The 19,728-nt window shown below is 42.9% G+C and overlaps 3 protein-coding genes across 3 annotated transcripts; all 3 read right to left on the bottom strand.

Annotated features, from left to right (window-relative positions):
• Window positions 1-1,336: 1,336 nt before the first annotated feature.
• On the bottom strand, window positions 1,337-10,381 carry mfsd2al2 (major facilitator superfamily domain containing 2a-like 2; the record flags this gene model as incomplete). Its single annotated transcript, XM_079226507.1, has 13 exons — window positions 1,337-1,517; window positions 1,602-1,745; window positions 1,982-2,094; window positions 2,195-2,278; window positions 2,415-2,498; window positions 2,661-2,782; window positions 2,915-3,005; window positions 3,869-4,035; window positions 4,717-4,795; window positions 5,363-5,495; window positions 5,590-5,720; window positions 5,838-5,957; window positions 10,376-10,381. The coding sequence occupies 13 exons, from the start codon at window positions 10,379-10,381 to the stop codon at window positions 1,337-1,339; spliced, it is 1,455 nt and encodes a 484-aa protein (XP_079082633.1).
• Window positions 10,101-11,750, bottom strand: fam110a (family with sequence similarity 110 member A). The gene has a single exon (XM_079226779.1). It carries the CDS (start codon window positions 11,640-11,642, stop codon window positions 10,383-10,385), a length of 1,260 nt encoding a protein of 419 aa, XP_079082905.1. The 5' UTR covers window positions 11,643-11,750; the 3' UTR covers window positions 10,101-10,382.
• Window positions 11,751-13,363: 1,613 nt separating this feature from the next.
• On the bottom strand, window positions 13,364-19,474 carry prickle3 (prickle homolog 3). The gene is made up of 9 exons (XM_079226646.1): window positions 19,350-19,474; window positions 19,028-19,141; window positions 18,083-18,220; window positions 17,240-17,443; window positions 16,440-16,626; window positions 15,658-15,996; window positions 15,236-15,538; window positions 14,746-15,120; window positions 13,364-14,648 (listed from the first exon to the last, which is right to left on the bottom strand). Exons 1-9 carry the CDS (start codon window positions 19,458-19,460, stop codon window positions 14,185-14,187), a joined length of 2,235 nt encoding a protein of 744 aa, XP_079082772.1. The 5' UTR covers window positions 19,461-19,474; the 3' UTR covers window positions 13,364-14,184.
• Between the last annotated feature and the right edge of the window lie 254 nt (window positions 19,475-19,728).

The raw sequence follows: 19,728 nt of genomic DNA, 5'->3' as shown, positions 1-19,728 counted from the left end.
ATATTTACTATAAATAGTTTTTAGCTTTTTTTCAGAACTTTTTAAGAGAAATATTAATTTCAATGAGATCGATACTATTAACCAGGAAAGAATGATAACAGTCTTTTTGCGTATAAATTATCAAAGCAGCTTGTTACTAACTCGAGACTAGAAAATGAACAAGCATATCACCGAAAATTACTATTTAATTTATATTGACTTGAAATGCAGTAGCAATGCTAACATATGCAAACAAACTCTGCAAAGTAACTTCGCATCCGTATATAACAGGGCTGCTATTTAAAATTCAGACCCCTGACTGAACTTGAATCAACTGCTATGAAATATTTTCTGGGCCAGTTGGGAGCAGCAAAAATAAGTTGTGAACTCAACATTGACATTTCATCACCTTTTAAGTTGATACGGTGAACCTATTGGCAAACAGTTGCTTATTTACACATCCAGCAAATATGGAGTAACATTATCATTTAGAGACGTTTTTCTGTCTCGCTGATGAATGCAAGTCAGATATTTCCTATTTTCTATCTCTGTTTTTGTCCTCTACAGCTGCTACGGGAGATATCTGGCTCTTAAGTTGCTAAAGGCTCGACTAAGTCCGTCACTGTGCCTGAAGTTTGGTTCTCAGCAGGTAGTGTGCAGTGAGTTTTCAGAGCTTTTTCAGTGAAAACAGGTGCCTGACGGGGATGAAAACGACGCTATAAAAGCAGTGAGAGTAAAGTTGGAGGTCGGACAGCTAAATAATGAGCTAGGATTGGAGCTGTAGATTCGGGTGATAAAACTATAGGTTCATCACTATGGGTGACACCTTTCTCATCGTCTTTTAATACGTTGTTATTATGAAAATATCTATTATAACTACTTTAAAGATGACATGTCAGGAGCCATTTGATAATAATGAAAATGTGACACATATAATGTGCCATGTTTATGGAATCTAAATGCTTTGCAGTATATTTTTCCACCCAAAGATGCCCGGGATTTATACTCCCAAGACTTCACATGTACTTGTTGTTTTTCTCTTAGGATTGCCTGACTCTTTGTAAGTCGATCTAATTCCCATATATGTTTTTGATGTTGACAGGTTGTTGAACTTTTCATGTGAATGTACCAACTCACATGCAGCATTTTTTGATTATTTTTTAGATATCACCAATGTATAATTTTAATATTATTTTGAGGTGCATGTTTTTCTGTCCCTATTTTTATAAAAGTATGGTCCGACCATGTGTTATATATGCTTTTTCTAAAGTTCCTGAAGGTTGGAAGTTCATGGAGTATATTATGTAGTAGGCAAATCAAAAGGCCATTTGAGAGGATAATTCACCCAAAAAGCCACTTACTGAATTGGGGTCACTTGTTCTTGATGCTGCAAGCATCGCCTCTCATTGATTGGGTAGGAGCGAAAAAAGACCATCCCTATCAGCAAAAGTGCGACGGGAACCGGCGAGAACAGCACAATCAGAGCCGTCACCACTCCGTCGCCATGGGTACAGGCACCCGCTCTGTAGCCCACAAACCTGCAGACGAGGAGAAAACCAAAAACGTGAAGGTCCAACAGACGTACATAACACTTACAGTGAGCGGACGGAAGATTGACTCACTGTAATGTCATGGTTGAGATGCCAACAGACAGGCCGCCAGCCAGCTTACTGCAGAAGGCATAACAAGAGAAGAACATGGGCTCCAGGTCTCTGCAGGAGGGGTGTCTGGCCGCAAAGTCGTCCACCACATCTGGGAGCATAGACCTGGTACAGAACAATCTGGCATGTGTCATATAAAAAACCACCACGTCAATTTAGATGAGGAGAACTGACCAGTCTACAAAACCGATCATTGCTGGAATATTCATAACCAGCCCGGGTCAGGTGGAGGCGATGTGAATGATTCATGTGCACAACATTCAGTTCTGATGCTGATTAGATCAGACGGGCCGTCTGAGAAAGGTTTTATAACAGTGTGTCCTCGCTGAGAGCTGACTCACCAAGGTAGCAAGAACATGGTTGCCACGCTGAATCCCATCAGAATGCACATAATCATGAAGACTGGCAGGTTACTGGGAAAACAGGCAACTGTAATAACTGCTGGGATGAAGAGCTGAGAGAGACAGAAACAGGCCTTACAGAAGGAGATTGAAGGTGTGGAAAAGTACTCTCATCATACAGATTACTATACAGGGATATGTGTGATTTCTTACTGATAGTCCGATGTAAGTCGTGGCCTTTTTTCCTATTCTCAGAAGAATTGTTTGCCACAGAGGAACTGCTACAGAGGCAGAAACCTGCAAAAATATGGAGACCTTTTCATTTCAAAATGTAAAATGTCTCTTGTTTTGTAAATCCATAGAAGGCTTTTTTAAAAGTTTGCATATATAAACATCTTCATGAGCAAAGTGTGTGATTCTAGTTTCATTTTACCAGCAGAACGAGTATGAGATGCTTGAACTGGGCTCCCAGCCCAGCTGCATGGCTGCAAAAAAGGGCAAAATTACCCAAGGACATCTGAGATAAAAGAGATACAGGACATGAATTACACACATATAATTATGGTTTAACCATTCCTCTGCTTCTAACCATTAAATACATGCATGCATTTAAAAAAAAAATACATCTCATCAGCAAATTTTCATTAGAGCCGAGGTTTATAGGCATGCAACACTGCACCTGAAAAGCAAGCACAGTGAACACAAAGCCGAGTACCAGTCGTTGGTAAGGAATGTGACATATCAGCAACTTCAGCGAGGTCAAATAGGCCGGTCGCACTTTGTCATCAGTGCAGATAGGAGCTGCAAATAAAACCAAAAGGGAACGTCAAGGAAGGGGAGTTACAAGGTGTAATGCTCAAATACTGAATGTATCCATTTATCTATCTATAGATAAGAGAGAGAGATCAATAAATTAAACATTACATGTCTCACCCCGCTGCTCCTTCACCCCAAGGAAGAGAACCAGGCTGCAGAGGAAAAACAAGGCGCCCATGATCAGAGCTGAGGTCAGGAATGCCTTTTGCTAGGGGGCAAAATACACAAATTAAACAATTACATATAAATAAAGCACAATATTATGCTACACAGAGACATTATTATGAACGGTTTAATGACTGTAAAATGAACATTACATATACACAATATTCCCCTTTGCCGAGATTGAGCTAGTTAGATTAAATGAGAATATTCCTGCCACTCATCAGTTCGTTAGCTAACGTTAAATCTGAAGCTTGTGCTCAAGGCGGTTTAACTAGCAGCTAGTACTCAGCATTTCAATGCTCAATTTTTGTAAACAAAATAAATATAAAAGAAAATATAATGTCTTAATAATGGAGGTTAATGTCGCTCTAATGTGGATTTTATTGGCAACGGTCATATTCAGGCAATAGCTTCCTTGTGTTTATGCTAAACTCATCTTCACTGGCTCCAAAGGTTATCTTATTAGCATACAAACTGGCAAAGAGCAGCTAGCCAGACTCGGGTTGTAGGTGATAAAATCACTATTTGTACTATTCAAACAAACAACACATACTGTGTTAATTATTGAGTTTTAATGGTGCAAAAGGCATGTTTTTTGTTATCAACAGGCAGAGCTACTAGTTGTATGCTAGGCTTCGCTAACTTAATTGTTACTGGTTCTAGCTTTATATTTAATGGACAAATACAAGACTGGTTGTATTTTCTCATGTAACGTTAAAGCTAAACTAACTCCTTACAGGAAAGAAAGAATACACAACTAGGTCTATGTTACACTAATTACATGGTAACAAGATAGCCCTGGGACCATGCGAGTACAATGCCAATGCAATGCTGCTGGGCTGCTAAAGAAATATGAGTGCTAGTCATTGTGACCACTTTTTTTTTTTTTTTTTACATTTTATCTACCGTTTTCTGAAGTGGTGCAGTTTGTGGTGAGGATGTGCTCTGGGGTACCGTCTCATGAGCCGGAACCAGATGTTCACAGCTCTCTTGCTTTTCTGTGTTGTACACAGCTATGACTTGACCCTGCATTACAGAAGCCAACAGCATGGCCGCCATCTTCACACTCATTCCTGCCAAAGAAGGTCAGAGGTGACAAGAAGTGAAGTGGTGGAAGAAGTAAGCTATTCAGATCCTACACTGAAGTCAAAGTAGGCTACAGGGGAAATACTCCACCTGTATTCAATACCGTAAAAGCATCCGAAGAAAGTACTGCTTAAGTAAAATTACTCATTCTGCAGTGAATTGTTCCTGTCAGTGTTTTTTATATTATGGTTTTGGATCACCATTACAGCTGCATGTAATGTATGATGATATGTATGTTACATTTACTTGCTGTAAATGTGCTTTAACTACTTTATATGCTGTTGGGTAATCCAATTATACACTCAGTGAAACTGATTGTGCAATACTATTCTCATATTGCTGTGCCTTATTTTATATATTTTCTTATACTATTAGCATTTATAGCACTTTTTGTTGTATTATTAATTTTAATTCCTTCAGTTTTAACTTTCTGTGTGGAAGGAGGACCTAGCAAAATAAACTTTTCATTATAAGAAGTAACTCTGTTCACTGTGCATATGACAATAAAAACATCTATATATCTATCTATAAAGCTGCATAAAAGGGAATTACAAGTATCTCGAATGTGTACAGTATTCGAGTAAATATACTTTGTTCCAACGCTGCAGGGAGATCCTGGTCTCGTGTTGTTGCCATAAGGATCTGAGGTGATTCATTGGTACTCTTACTGTAGGCCGTGGCAGAGTCTCTGTCTCTGTGATCTCCCCCGAGGAACATGCCGAGTGAGAGGTAGGGGACGTTGTAGCACTGTTGATAGACGATAGAGGAACACATGATACCCACTGACAGCCCATGAGCAGTGTGAAACTCAGTAGCCATGGTGACGCAGCTCGGAGCAAAACGGCAGCTGCAACAGTGTCATGAGACGAGGAGGACATTCTGTCACCATGGTGACATGAGGAAGATGAAGAGGGAATAAGTGGTAAAAAAAAAAAAAAAAAGGAGCTGTATAACATTGTAAAATAATTCTCCATTCCAAGTAAAAGTCCTCTATTCAAAAGTGCACTGGATTAAAAGTACAACATTGTTTTGATAATTTCACAGTATTTATATAGTATTATATTATATGTAGCACTTAGACCTGCTATATGAACATTTCACTTTTTACAATATAGGACCGGAAGTTACAAGAGGCCACAACTTTATTATTGTACTTTATAAAGCTATTATATGTCTAACGTAAAATAGTCAAACGTAAAATATTTCCCTTTTGAGAATTATTGAAGTACAAGTATATAGTATAGTCAAATGGAAATATGCAAGTGAAGTACAAGTACTTACTGAGCAATAAATGCTTGTGACACACTGACTTACACTCATGATGGTCTCGAACAGGCAGGCCGCTGTGAGGAACCACAGCACGCTGAGGCCCTGGGACATCGAACCTTGTGGCACAGACCACAGCAGCAGATAGAACAGGATGCCAAACGGAGTGGAGAGAATCAGCCTGTGGGGTAAACATGGTGGGAATTGAATACAGCGCCCGCAGATGAATCGCAGCCTAATTCAATATGAAGTGTGTTCAACATGCGGTTCCGCACACCAACCATGGCCTGAGCTTTCCGACGGGTGTCCAGTTACTGCAGCTCACCAGATATCCAACCAGAGGGTCAGTCACAGCATCCCAGGCCCGACTCACGAACAGAATCATGGAGACATAAGAGGCCTCTATCTGTGAAATACTTGAGAGGTACCTTTCACTTTGAAATGAAGACAATCACATATATTGTGAAGAGATGCAGATTATTTTTTAAGCCGCTGTTTGTGAGAACAGCTCTATAACTCGTACCTGCACAACATCCAGGAGAAAGATCTGCAGGGAAATATTTAAAGCTGCTGTCGTAATCTGATACGGGACATCACCCACAGCATAACACACCTTCCTGGCCAGAGGAATCCCCCCCGACCCCTGTGAAGACCAGAGGGAAGAACAGACAGGAGAGTGGAAGGAAAATCTCTCTGTTGTCTATTAAAAATAATAAAAAATCAGTTCAAACATTTAGCTGTTTTGTGAATACACATCAGATACAGATCATCTGCTCACACTCGTTTCACACAGCTATCGCAGCGAGAGCGTGGGTTGCAGAACGTTTGAAATTCAGATTTCTTCTGGTCACAATAGTCTCAAACATTTTCCCACTGAAGAAGAAGAGAAATGTGGTTCTCTTGCGTCGGTTCAGTTACGTTGCAAAAACATGCAGACGTACAAAACCTGTGACTCTATAAATCAGTCGTGGAGCCTCCACGACGGCTCCGCAGCCATCTTCTATCTCCCTTACCTAATAAAGACATGAATTTATATATTTTGAGTCCGGACGACAATGCTAATGACACCACTGAATATCTCCAGGAACAGTCGGGGCCCTGTATGAAGCTAGCCTTCTTAATTCCTGTCCTGACTTATAGAAAAAGAAAGGTGAGGCTGCGAAGAAACATTAGTAAATCTGCAAATGTATCCAATTTAACATTCATAACTCGTCAGCCTGTCCAAATAAATAGGACAAATAGAGCTTTAAACACATTAAACTTAGCTTTATTAAATGTCAGGTCTCTGTCAGGAAAAACATTTTTAATCAATGATTTCATTATTAGTTTTTACCGAAACTTGGTTAGACCAAGATAACAGTGCAGCTGTCTTATTGAATCAACACCTCCCAACTTCAGTTTCATGAGTGAAACAAGAGCGCATTAGAAAAGAGGTGGAGTTGCTATTTTATATAATGAGTCTCTTCAATGCAAGCAGATGTCTTTTGGTCATTTTACTTCCTTTGAATCTGTGGCTCTGAATTCTAGTCGAGTTTTATTCCTCAACATTTACAGACCACCTAAATACTGTGCAACCTTCTTTGATGAATTTACTAAACTGCTGTCTATAATCTGTATTGATTTTCATTGTTTTGTCATTGTTGCCGATTTTAATATCCATGTTGATAATCCCCAGGACAGAGGGTCTACAGAGCTCTGTGGCGTCCTTGATAACTATGATCGGACTCAGCATGTAACAGGTCCCACCCACAACAAGGGGCACATTCTGTGCCTGATGTTGCATTCTCTGATCATTTCTGTGGTTTCTTTGAGGTTGCAATCTCCCTACACACAAAATGTCCAAACCCAGTTTGTGACAAAGCGTTACATCACTGGAAACACCAGTGAACTATTTATTCAGAAGTTCTCCACACCAGCCCTCTCTTGCATCTCAGTCAATGAGCTTGTGGATGGCTTCAATTCTAAAGTAAAACATGTTATTGATGCCATTGCTCCCACTAAGGTGAAGGTTGTCTCGGGTAAGAAAAGATCCCATTGGAGAAATGCCACGCTGGTCAGAATAGAGAAAAGAGAGTGTCGGAAAGCTGAGCGCAGGTGGCGAAAAACTAATCTCCAGGTTCACTGTGTTATCTATAAAGAGAGACTTCAAAATTATAATTTGGAACTTCGTCTCTGACATCATAACCAAAAACAATAACAATACACGCGCCTTATTTGCTACCGTAGACAGGCTAACAAACCCTCCGGTGTCGTAACTGCTACGCTCCAAGTGTAACGTAAGCATGTAATCAATTTGCCTCCTATTTTGCTAATAAAATTAGGAAAATTAGACAAGCAGTCGGTGGCTCCACACCAACCACAGGATATGTGTTGTCAACATTTTTAAATAGCATCCATTCAAATATCATGACACAACTTCACTCAATTAACCAAAGAAGCCTTGAAGACATTATACAACATCTGAAAACCTCCTCCTGCTGCTTGGATATTCTACCAACACACTTTTTCAAAAATATTCCACACCGCATGACCACAGATCTTTTACAAATTGTAAACACATCCTTTCTTTCAGGTGTCTTCCCACAATCCCTAAAAACTGCAGTTATTAAACCACTGCTAAAGAAGGCTAGTTTTGACCCCAAAATATTGAAAAACGATAGACCAATATCAAACCTCCCATTCTTAAGTAAAATAATGGAAAAGTAGTTTTTCAACAGCTGAACAACTTCTTGGCCGAAAATAACTGTTTTGATGTCTTCCAGTCCGGCTTTCGTCAGCACCACAGTACTGAAACTGCTCTTGTTTAGGTTTTCAACGACATCCACTTAAACACAGACAGTGGCAGAACTTCAGTCTTAGTATTACTGGATCTCAGTGCTGCATTCAACACGGTCGATCATGACATACTACTAGACAGACTGAATGTCTGGGTAGGGCTCTCTGGCGCAGCACTTCACTGGTTTTAATCCTACTTGAAGGACCGACAATACTTTTTGTCGGTAGCTAATTACACATCAGAGCTGACTAGGATGACATGTTGTGTTCCCCAAGGCTCAATACTGGGGCCTCTTCTGTTCAACATCTACATGCTTCCACTGGCTCAGATTATGAAAAACAACAAAGTGTTTTATCATAATTATGCAGATGACACACAAATCTACATAACTATATCACCAGGGGACTATAGTCCCATACAAGGGCTGGCTAAATGCATTGAATAAATACATAACTTTTAATGGTTTCATGTGAAGCACTTTGAATCACCTTGTTGTTGAAATGTGCTATACAAATACACTTGCCTTGCCTAGGAAGTTACGTGAAAAGAGAATCACCAGGTTGGTTAACCGTTAAACCGTGTTTTCAAACCAAACAATAGTCAATGGAATATGAAATAATATCACAATAGGTGACGTGGATTTAAGTTCATATGACCCAAAATAATGTAAATTGACAATATTTATTTAATTCTTAAATATTCACTGAGTGCAGGTTTTTTTCATTTTGAGAAAAGGGTATTTGTTCTTTTATTGTATGAAAAGTTTGTTTAACATTTTTTATGAATGTTTTTTGTTTTATTTAATCTCAAATTGGGCTTTTTATTCTCACAAAAGCATCAATCCAGAAAACATGTAACAATATTGTTGAGCTGGTTGAATTACATGAAATAATGTTAGCTGCGGTATTACAAAAGACAAAATCTACACTGATAAAAATTAACATTTACCTATATTAATGCAAAAGTAGGAAAAAAAACACGAGAGAAACTTACCCTCTGCTGACCTTCACTGCAAGAGTTTCTATCTGTGGTCTGGTTTAATAACCGACTCTTTAATGTCTGTACTTGATTCGCAAAATGATTAAGACAACTCATCCTTTGAAGAGCGTAAGATCAACGCCATATGCAGATAACAACAGCGCTCTCCACCCGCTCACATCTGTAATCAAGTCCCACTCGTTTGCCACTGAGATCTGGTTGAACAACTCCTTCGTCTTTGAAAGTGTGGCGCTGTAGTCCAGCCCACCTGCTCGTACCGTACAGTAAGAATGAATGAGCTGGCTGAACAACAAAGATTATTACAAAACTTGATTCATTAGTGAGGAGTAATAATCAGAATTGTACTCTATTTGTTAGAACATTTTCATGGAGTTTGGCTGCAGGTTTTAAATGCCGTTTATGTGGATCCTCTAAAAGATAACATTTAATTAAAATACCTCCTTCTGGTTCAACTGGTATGATGCATCCAACTGGAATCACACACACTCTGCTCTCCTTGATGTTCACGAATGCAACTTTTGGATATATCTCTAAGAATAGTGCAAAATTAAACAAAACTAATTTAAAAATGAAAGTTGACGTGTTACTATTTTGTAAGTAGCAGTTCCTACTTCTGAACAGGTTTGAATTGGGACCATCATTAAAAGCACAGATTCTCAGTCAGGACTGCTCTGACCTCTTGTGGAACAGCAGTGAATCTCTCCATCAAATGAAGCCGGTTGATCCTGCTCTCCCTCTCCCTGACAATTTCTCGATCAGCAAAAGTGAAAGAGCTTTAAAAGCAACTCCACACATCACATACAAGAATGAGGAATTATAATATGGACCGAGAACTCCATAGAATCTACCTTTGATGTTATGGCGTCATAGGAGAGTTTGCTCTGATCCCTCGGAGGAAGAATGCATCACTGTTGGGTTAAAACTCTGCGGTTCTCTGAAGTAAATCACTGACCCCCAAAGAAGATGTTTTCGTCATTCAGTCTTTAATTCTGTTTGTTTTTGTGACCAGCGATGACACTTTGACTCCCTGAGTATGAGACCCACAAAAAGACAGTATTTTACTTTCTCAGGGTTCGGTTTTTCCAATAACAAAAATGTCATAACATTTCTAATTTGTAAAATAAAAAAGACAACAAAAAAAAAAAAGGGACAAAAGGGAAATTAACTACTTGGCAGACAAATTGCATCCATCACATCAGTTCAATCATGGGATCCAATCACTCCTTGCATTGTGCAATTTTGACACGTTGACATTTCTATTCCTTCTAAACCTTACAGACCTTTACCGCCATCTTATAAATTTGTGCTCTTACTTGCATTGTCTTTGGCCTGACGGAGTCCATACAGCCATTTGATTACTCTTGCATTCCTCTCAATGACAGAAACACCATAGGGAACACGTTCTGCAGCATTGCCAGCATCCTCATCCTCCTCCTCTTCATCTTCTTTACCAGAGCCTGCACACTCGGACCCTGGAGCGCTCACGCTGCGGAACCGGGCCATGGACACAATGTCAGAATTAGATCCAGTCAACTGGAGGTCTGCAGGGTCCAAACCACACAGGTTGAAGAAGCGCTCCAGCTCCGTCCCGGCTCGAGAACACCGGTCGCTCATGTCGGACTTAGACCGCGTCAGAGAGGGACGTTTCCTGGAGCTGGAGGAGGACAAACGGGTAATTGCTGGGGAGAGAGGGGGGAAAACAGGGAGGCTGGGGGGAGGTGGAGCAGGGCCGAGGGTTTCGGCTGGAGAGGAGGGAGGATTGTCAGGTTTAGACGGCGCGACAACAGGTTTCAGAGGGGACGGGCGTAGTGTTGTCCTGGTGTGGAAGAGACGCAGGTGTGACGTAGCCGGGCGGAGTGGAAACTTTGAATGTAGAGGAATGGGCTGGAGGGGCTGCCGGATGTACTGAGGTGGTCTGCAGGCCGTCCTAACGGGGCTGGCCTGAGGCATGACGTCCACTCGGCGTACGGCCCCTGCAGCTGGGAACCCAGAAGAGCCGGGACTCTCCACCCTGGCAGGCCCAGAGGTTTTTAACCTCACCTTAGCTGGACTGGACCAGTCCGGACGAGGCGGTGGACACGGCCTTTCCTTTTTCTGTTGAGCCCCTGCGGGTGTGGTGGGGAGAGGGGAGCTGCGAGACGCGGCAGCACCACCCAGAGCTTTACTGTACTCCGAGTTGGCAGCGGCACCATCATTCACGCCATTGATCAGGTTGCTCAGGTGCTCCAAGTCGAGCTGAACCTCTTCCTGCTTCGGTTTTGTCTGGGTGGTGGTCTTCCTGGTGGGCCGCAGAGCGGTGCTGGGGTTCGGCAGAGGCGTGCGCACCTCAGTCGGCCTGACTGGCTGCGGTTTAGACAGAGCCACCTGACTCTTGACATATTTAGCCTTGTCTGCTTCCAGCCTCTCCACCGCACTCTGCTTTGGTCGGCCTGCTACCGTCTTGAATTGACGGAAGAAGTCTGGCCCCACTGGCCCCTTGGGCCGCAGGCGTGGGGGTGCTCCAGTAGTCCTTGCCGGTTGTCTCACTGGGTGTTGGAGAGTCTCCAAAGGCATTTTGTAAAACTAGTCGTCGCACCGGTCCTTGAGCACTCTCTGTTCACAGCTTTTTCTTTCGCTACCCTGAAATAAATGTCCCGGTTCTGCAGAAACTGAGCATCTCAGATGAGCTCTACTTCCCTGACGTTCGGACTTCCTGTGGAAAAGAGACACACAAGTCAGGACAGAGACGGCTCAATAACGAACTCCAAAGAACAGTCAATAAAACATTTACCTTGAAAGACAAGCAAGTGTCTTCTTCAGACACTTTTAGTACTGTCACACAAACAGGACACAGCCACCTCCACAAAGACACGTCTACCCATAAATCCCCTTTCTTAAAGACTGCAGCCAATCAGCCGCCGGAAGCCTTCTAAATCTTACAAGTTCATTGGCTGCCGGCACCGACGGATCTGAACAATCACCCTCAGTCATCCATCTCTTCGTGGACAAACACACAATAAAACTGACACTTCATTTTCAGCGAGTAGAAGGCCCGTGAAAAGAGTGGCAGAAGTGTGTGTGAGACGGGGAGGTGCATCAGGACAGCTGTCAACAAGCTATTGTCTGGAGGCCATACAGAGCAGATCACACACACACCAACAGCTGCTATGGGAACAATGGCTCCCCATCTTTAAATACAGAAGCCAGTTGCCAGGGTTTGCAACAGGCTTCTTCCTAATCTACGAGCCTCTGTAAGTTAAGTAAAGTCATAACAACGGGGGTTCAACTGAGCATCGCTCTTCGTGTTCAGTGATAAGCCTCGAACTTTGGCGAAGGTCACAATAATGCACTTGGTAAGGAGGCCTTTCCTGCAATTCTGTATATACTTAAGATACTGTTTGAATCAGTCTGCAACGGCAAGTCACATTCTCTACATATTTGCCATTCCAGTCTGAGCCAGGCCAAACTCCTGCTGACAGAGCATGGACCTTTTCTGAGCCTCCTCTCTTTACCTGACGTCTACAGATTGCATAAAAACAAAGTTGGAAGTGAAGACCACCAGCACCATGATGTATATCATTAAAAAAAAAGGTAGCAGGCTGGCGTGTTACTACAAAGCAAAGAGGAATGTCGAGAGGTGAGTCAGACAAAACAAAAATAGAGCCACTAATTGAATGTTTCTGAGTCAAGTGCCAGCATGCTCTGCCACTGAGAGTAAATGACAAACATGGAGCGAAGCAGAGGCACAAAGGGTGGGCAGGTAAACAACAAAAGAAATGTCCCACATGTACTTAAGGCCTCCACCAGTCTTGTCCTGACAAGCTCACCTCTGCTTCTATGAAGGTGTGGGTTAGCTCTTAAAGACAGTTTTGGTTATTTTACCTCTGGTATTCCGACAGAAGACTCACCTTCAGTCCCCGTTGATCTGCCGGGCCTCTCTTTAGCTTCTCGGTCGCCCAGAGGACACACTGTGCGGCCCTGCTGAGCAGAATGAGTGCGAAAGTGTTTGAAATGAACAGCAGCAGCTCAAGACAAACCTGTTTGACAACTCATGTGTGCTCCTCCTGAGCCCGCCCCCTCTCGCTGATTGGTCCGATCGCTCTCCTACAAGGAAGCAATCTGGCCTCATTTTGTGTCACATGACCCTGCCATTGTTTTGTGCTGCTGGCTAGATGATAAGGAGTCATAGCTCATCTGCATCTGCTGACAGGCAGTTCAAAGGTCTGTGTTGAATGTTTCGGTATGCGTGAAGTGTGGAATAAAGTTCACAGCAAGGCAAACACTTTAGACAAATTTAATAACATAAAATTGTCTAACACAATCTGAGAAACAGAAACAGAAATTATAACCTCTGCCTTTTACCCAAGATAAAACTAGAAAGAACAGCGACCTACACCAAATATATAAAAATAAGTGTTTTGGGTTAAAGACATGAATGTGTACAAACTTTGCAGTATTTCGTTTTGGACACACATAACAAATTGAACCGCTCATAAAACTACCACAGTTCGTCACACTCCATCCCATAATATTTGGCCATTTATTATTCATAACTGTAATATATTACAGCCATATACAAATTGCACATCAGAGCACAGATAATGGTTACAGTAGGGTTACAAAAAATAAGATGTATTTAATATTTTATTTGACAAACCACGATAGAGGAATGAGCCGGCGGTTCGTGGTCATGTGTGCTACTGTAAGTTTGCATGTGTAAATGATGGCCATGAAGAGAAGTAACATTTCACTTATAATAAACTGCAACGCAGGAGTGAGTGCTCTCTTGGAAGTTACAATATAATCCTAACAATAATCATTCCACGTTCATCACTTCTCACATGATTCACACGCTCACATTTTCTACAATGTAACATCTCAAAAAAGTCAAACAAACGTAAATACGGTTAAGTTAAAGTAAGTGACCTTTCTAAGGTGTATTGTGCTTTCTTTAGCCGAGTAGTAAGTCTGGAACGATGTGGAAAAGTCTGCACATGTGTTGGATTTACCTCTACGTCACCGTTGTAAAACTAATTACCAGAGAAATGAAGGGTCATTAGTTCTTCTTGTGCACCATAATTTAGAAAACAACAATGCTGGGTTTTGACCTTAGGGGTTAGGAAATAGCACAATTTTTATCTTTGTCCTTTGCACCAAGACTGTGAGCTCTTCTCCGCCTGAGGCTGCCTCTCAGTCCCCAGTCTCTCTGCATCTCCCCCTCCTCGTCTCCCTCTCTGTCTTTGCCCTCTTCGGGTGGCGGCTTTCGGAGCTGCGGGGGCAGAGGTATGGGCTGTCCCAGGAAGAAGCCCTCTTCCTCTGAGTCTGAGGATGAAGAGCATGTCGAGCAAGAGTCTTCATGTTTGCACTGGCCCGGCTGGAGGGTCAGTGAGCAGGCGGCGGCGGCGGAGCCCCGCTTGTCCCTCTCTTTCTCGCCCCTCCACTCCAGGGTGTCCAGCCGAGGCCGGTCGGGTCGCGGGCGTCTGGAGCGCCTCTCTGCTCCCGGGTGGAGAGCGGGGTCCGAGGGGAAGCGGCAACGGCTCCACCCACGACGCAGACTCCGCTGGTGGTAAGAGGATCCATCTGGGGGGAAAATGTAAATCATGAGAAAAACAAAATCAATTTGACCCCTGGATTCTATGCCAGTCAATGTTTCATCTCTTTGAAAGCCTTTTCTTACCCAGAAGATCCATCTGCGGCGGGATGCCCTTCTGTAGATGCAACCTGCTTCCGAAACCTCCCTCCATCTCATCTTCCTCCTGCAGGTTCTCCTTTTCCTCTGGCAGCTCTGGCTCATTCTCATCTTCATCCTCGTTTTCCTCGACAGAGTAGCTGCTGCTGATTGGTTCTCTGAAGCTGACCCGAGCTGTGCCACTGCGGGACAGCGGGGGCGGAGAATCAGACGGTCTGTCCACTAGTTGGGGGAGGTGTGGTTGGGGTGAGTCCAGGGGCACTAAGTCACGAGACTTGAGGGGCAGAGGAGGTGGGAGGACGGATGGGTTGTTGGGAGGCGAGTCCGGTGAAATCAGGTGGGATTTTTTCTGTGGAGGAAACACTGCAGAGAGAAAACCAGAGGGGCACAAGTAGTTAATACAGAGCGAGATGAGATTATACAATTACAGAACAATGATACTTTGTTGTTCGTATAAGGCGTCAGTGGTTTCTGATACCTTGCATTACTTGATTTGTCCTTTCCACCCAGTTCCTACAGTCTTTAGTTGAGGTTCCCCTCGAATTAAGGCCAGTTAGTCCAGTATTTCCATTTAGCTCTCCCTTGAACTGAAGATCTGCGACAGAGCGTTTGACACCAGAGTCCCCCGGCAGTAAACTGTAATGTGGAAGGTCACTGGGCCAAGATGGACCGAAGCCGTTTCCTAGATGGATGTGGGGAAGAGGCGAGTAGGAGCCTCTCGGATGAGAATGTCCACTTGGTGAAGGAAGTCCGTTCTGAACTGGAGCAGTGCAGTGGACACCTGAGAGAAGCAGAGCAAGTCAATGTGTGAGAACAGTCTTTAAAAGATACTCAGAGGGTCATTTCTTGGCAGTGCGACCTACATAACATCAAAGTATGACACCAGTGTAGCATCATCACCTCTGTTTTCCACTGCAGTGTGAATGCAGTCTTTTGCAGGAGTTATAGGAGAGATGGTGCCCTCTAGTGGCTGCAGTGGAGAGCCGCACTGTGGCTGCTGGTGTTTCTCTGCCGTCTCGCCGCGTCTGTGCTGAGGCGGTTTGCTCTGTAGCGCCGAGTCACAGGAGTCGGAGTTATTGGGGTCCTCGCCCAGCGAGCAGGGCCTGGAGCAGTAGATGAGCCCCGCCCGAGGGAGGAAGGGACGCCCCAGAAGAGGTAGCTGGCAGCGGGCGCAGCAGAAACAAGACTCCACGGCGTGCCAGTGCTGACCCTCGTATGTCATCTGACCCTGATCGATACCTGAGAGGAAATGATTTCATGATTACATGAGCCATTTCAACATCTATCTCTGTTATCTCTGTTATCTCTAGGATGTACAAATATCAGTAGTTCTGCAGTTTCTTTCTTTGTTTATAATCTGAAGACAGATTTAACTCCTTTTGTGGGCAATGAAGTGGATGTTGATGGATAAACAGATTATGAATGAATGACAGACAATATAATAAAACACAGTTGTAATATGTCTTCAAAAGAGTAGTTACAATTGGAGACAAATACTGTACTTTAAAAAATACACCACATAAAAGTGTGTTAGAAACGATTAATTAAATATTTTGTTCACTGCCTATAAAGGCTACCTAAAGTCAAGTGTTACCAGATAAATAGTGTAAAACATCTGCTTGATAATGAATTTGAGCTGTATAGAAACCCAGTACATGAGTTCTTTAGATGTGATTCAGTACCTATGTGTTCTCCGCAGGTATCGCAGTACTCTGCGTACAGGGACTCGTAGCAGGAGCAGCAGTACGGTCGACTCTCTTTCATGATGTAACGCTGACCGCCCAGCGAAGCCTCGCACTCAAAGCAGCAGAAGTGCTTCATGTGCCAGTATCTTCCTTCTGCCTCCGTACATTCATCTGCCAGAATAATCTAGGATTGAGACACAACGGCAAGACAGAGAGGTCACTCAGCACAGCGGGGACGACTTCATGGGTACAGAAGTAAACAAATTAGTTGTACAAATGAGGATCTGGGTTATCAAGATAGGAGAAGAAGAAAAAAGATGCTGTGGGCGCCCTGTTGCAGGCTTAGTCATCCTCTGGGTCTAAAGAACTCTTGTAGGTCAGTCGTGGCAGATCCATTAGTCGACTAATCTCTTAAATCACACTGAAGTCATTTAAAACAACTAGAAACATCTGCAAATACCCCTCTGCTATTCACTGATCAGGGACATGATTAGATACAGATATAGTACAATACCAGACAGGGACTGATGATTAGTTTGGGGAAACATTAAAAGGATCTTTCTGCACAGGGTGCATTTGAATAAAAAGCCCCATCTCTTATACAACTTTTTTTTAAGATACCTTTCAAAACTATGCCTTCAGTGGACAGTTTGTAGTGGTGAGAGATGCACAATGAAACTGAGTAGTCTTGGACCAGCCAGATACTTGCTTTCTGACTCGCACTATGCTTCACTTTTAGAGACCTGCTGCAAAGGCCTGCTGCTGATGAATGTTTCTGAGACAGGTTGGGGTTTCACCTCGTCGCAGGCCTGGCAGCGCGGCTTGAGCCGCTCAGCGTGGTGCCGGCCGCAGTAGATCTGTCCGTCCTGGAAGAAGTAGATGAGGTCGACCAGCAGCTCGCTGCAGGTGGCACACTGGAAACACTGAGGGTGCCAACAGCCGCTCTGTCCGGCCCGACTGGCAAACACCGCGATGTCTCCACCGCAGATCTGCCTCTCGCACTGGAAACACAGATTTGGTTGGGACCGGGGTGCGGTCGGAAAAGTTAGAGGGCATGTCCTTTAATAAATGGTGAATGTTGCAGGTTGCTTCTGCAGCCCTGTAATCGTTACATCCCAGTGGGCTGTGGCCCCTGAGCTATGCCTGCACCTACTTGCACCTGAACCTTATCCAGTCCTATAAAAAGAGGTTCTTCTTCAGCATGGCTCCGATGGGTTTTAATAAGCTTTCACTTGCATGCATTAAACATTAAAAGGGACAATTTGGCACCTTTTATGTGAATGTTCAATCAGTGTTGATGGTAAATATAGTCGATTGAAGCAATAAATTCCTCAGTGAGTGCCATATAAACTCGGAAAGCAGAGTTTGCAGCTGCAAATTCTGTTGTTCTTCTTGCATCTAGCGCCAATATTTGAAGGAACAGTGAAGTAGTTGGATGCAAGGAAGATTTACAAGCATAGTGCGAGTGTGTGTGTATTTGTGTGTGCGCATAGGGAGTGTGTGAGAGAGACAGTGAATTGCTTTAGCTTAACATCAACACTGACTGGATATTCACAGAAAAGATGCAGAATTGTCCCTTTGAAGTTATATCAGGATGCTGCTGTTATGTTTTCTAGACATAAATACAAATGTTGCTCTACCTGTTGGCAGATGGCTCCCGTCATAGTTACTGGGAAGAGTCTGACGACGCCTCTGCCCAAGTTTTCTCTTTTCCTCTGCTGACTGAACAGACGCAGCTCCTTCTTCTCCTCCTCGTCCAGAGTGTTACAGTACTGGGACTGCGGGCAACACAGATATTCTTGTTGATATATTGGGCAAAATTATTTCTAAACATCATTTACTTCTGAGGTTCAGTGAGATGAATAAAGTCCTTTCTTTTATCGTCTTTATATTTTCATTTAATATCTATAATTGATATTGTATTTATTGTATAAATGCCTCTTGGGATGTATTATTCTATTTTAAATAGTGTCCTGACAAAGTATAAAAGTATGCATTAGTAGCAACTGGATTTTAAGTGATACACAGAGGCTAGTTTTGAATAATCCAAAAGATGCTTTGGATTTATTGTGTAATGGTAAATTATTCTGACATAATGGAGCCTTTAACAGAATGATATTTACCAGTTTCTGTTTAAACTCTGGGAACAGAAAGGCAAAAGTGATCCTGGTGTCTAATAAACACATTGAGGAACACAGCTTTCAAAGTTTTTTAAATAAATGCTCATTTAAAAATGAATATGAAACAATGTATTTAATAAATCACCATAAACCAATGCAAATTACATTTTAAAGGTAAAAGGAGGAACATAATAGTAGTATTATAACACACAATATCAGCATAATCATTTTTTTCTTCCTTTTTCCATTAAAAGAAAAACAAACAAATCCATGTTTGGAAATATAAAGAAAGCTTAAAATAAGCTTTTTATTGAACGTTCAAAAGATAGCTCAGAATCAATAATAATAATGTATTATTGTATTGTGATTCAGAAAACTTGCTAGACTGAGTGATTGCATGTGCTTAGCATGTCCCCACACCACTAGAACACACCAGGAGTGAAGCCAAAGTGACAGCAAGGTTACCTCACTGTCGTGGGCAGGAAGCTGGTGCAGAAGTTGTTTGATTCTGTATCTCTCCCCCGAACTGTTCACATAAGGCACCCTGTCCTCTGGCAAGCAGCTGAAGTACTGGTATACCTGTATGAGGAGACAAGTGTGTTCACACAAAGAGCTTTAATGACAGAGCGCAGAGAGACATTTATTCATTCAGAGAGCAATTTATTCAATTGCGGTCATAAAACATTTTTTTCACATGGTTATCTAATTGTTTGTGTATGTGTGAACATGTCCATCGCGATTAACAGTGAAGCGTTTTGTGTTTGACTCCCGGCATCGAGGTTGTTACCTGTTCGGGCTTGAGCCCAGGTGGGACCCACGCGTACTCCTCGGAGGCGCAGCCCGAGTCATCGTCGGAGATGGAGTGTCTCTGGAAGTCTGATACCAGCTTCGTCATCATCTTTTCCAGCTGGCCCGGCACCGAGCGCACGGCATGCTCCTCTCGCACACACTTGCAGTGAACGCAGATCTTCCTGTGGAGACAAAGACCGCTTTGAGCTTCATCCCTGGGGACTTTTTTTTTTTTTTGTTACTGATTTACAACACAAGCTGAAGCTGATCTCATGTCAACTATTTCGAGAGGCTGGGTTCTCCTGGAGCTTCAGGTGCTAAGGTGCAAGCCGCCGTGTTAAAACGTGAACCCGGCTTCAGGTTTACATCGGCCCCTG

Source organism: Taurulus bubalis (genome assembly GCF_910589615.1).
Source record: "Taurulus bubalis genome assembly, chromosome: 11".
In the NCBI taxonomy this organism is placed as follows: Eukaryota; Metazoa; Chordata; class Actinopteri; order Perciformes; family Cottidae; genus Taurulus; species Taurulus bubalis.
Note: the sequence above shows the minus strand (reverse complement) of the source record. Positions and strands in the feature narration are given on the sequence as shown.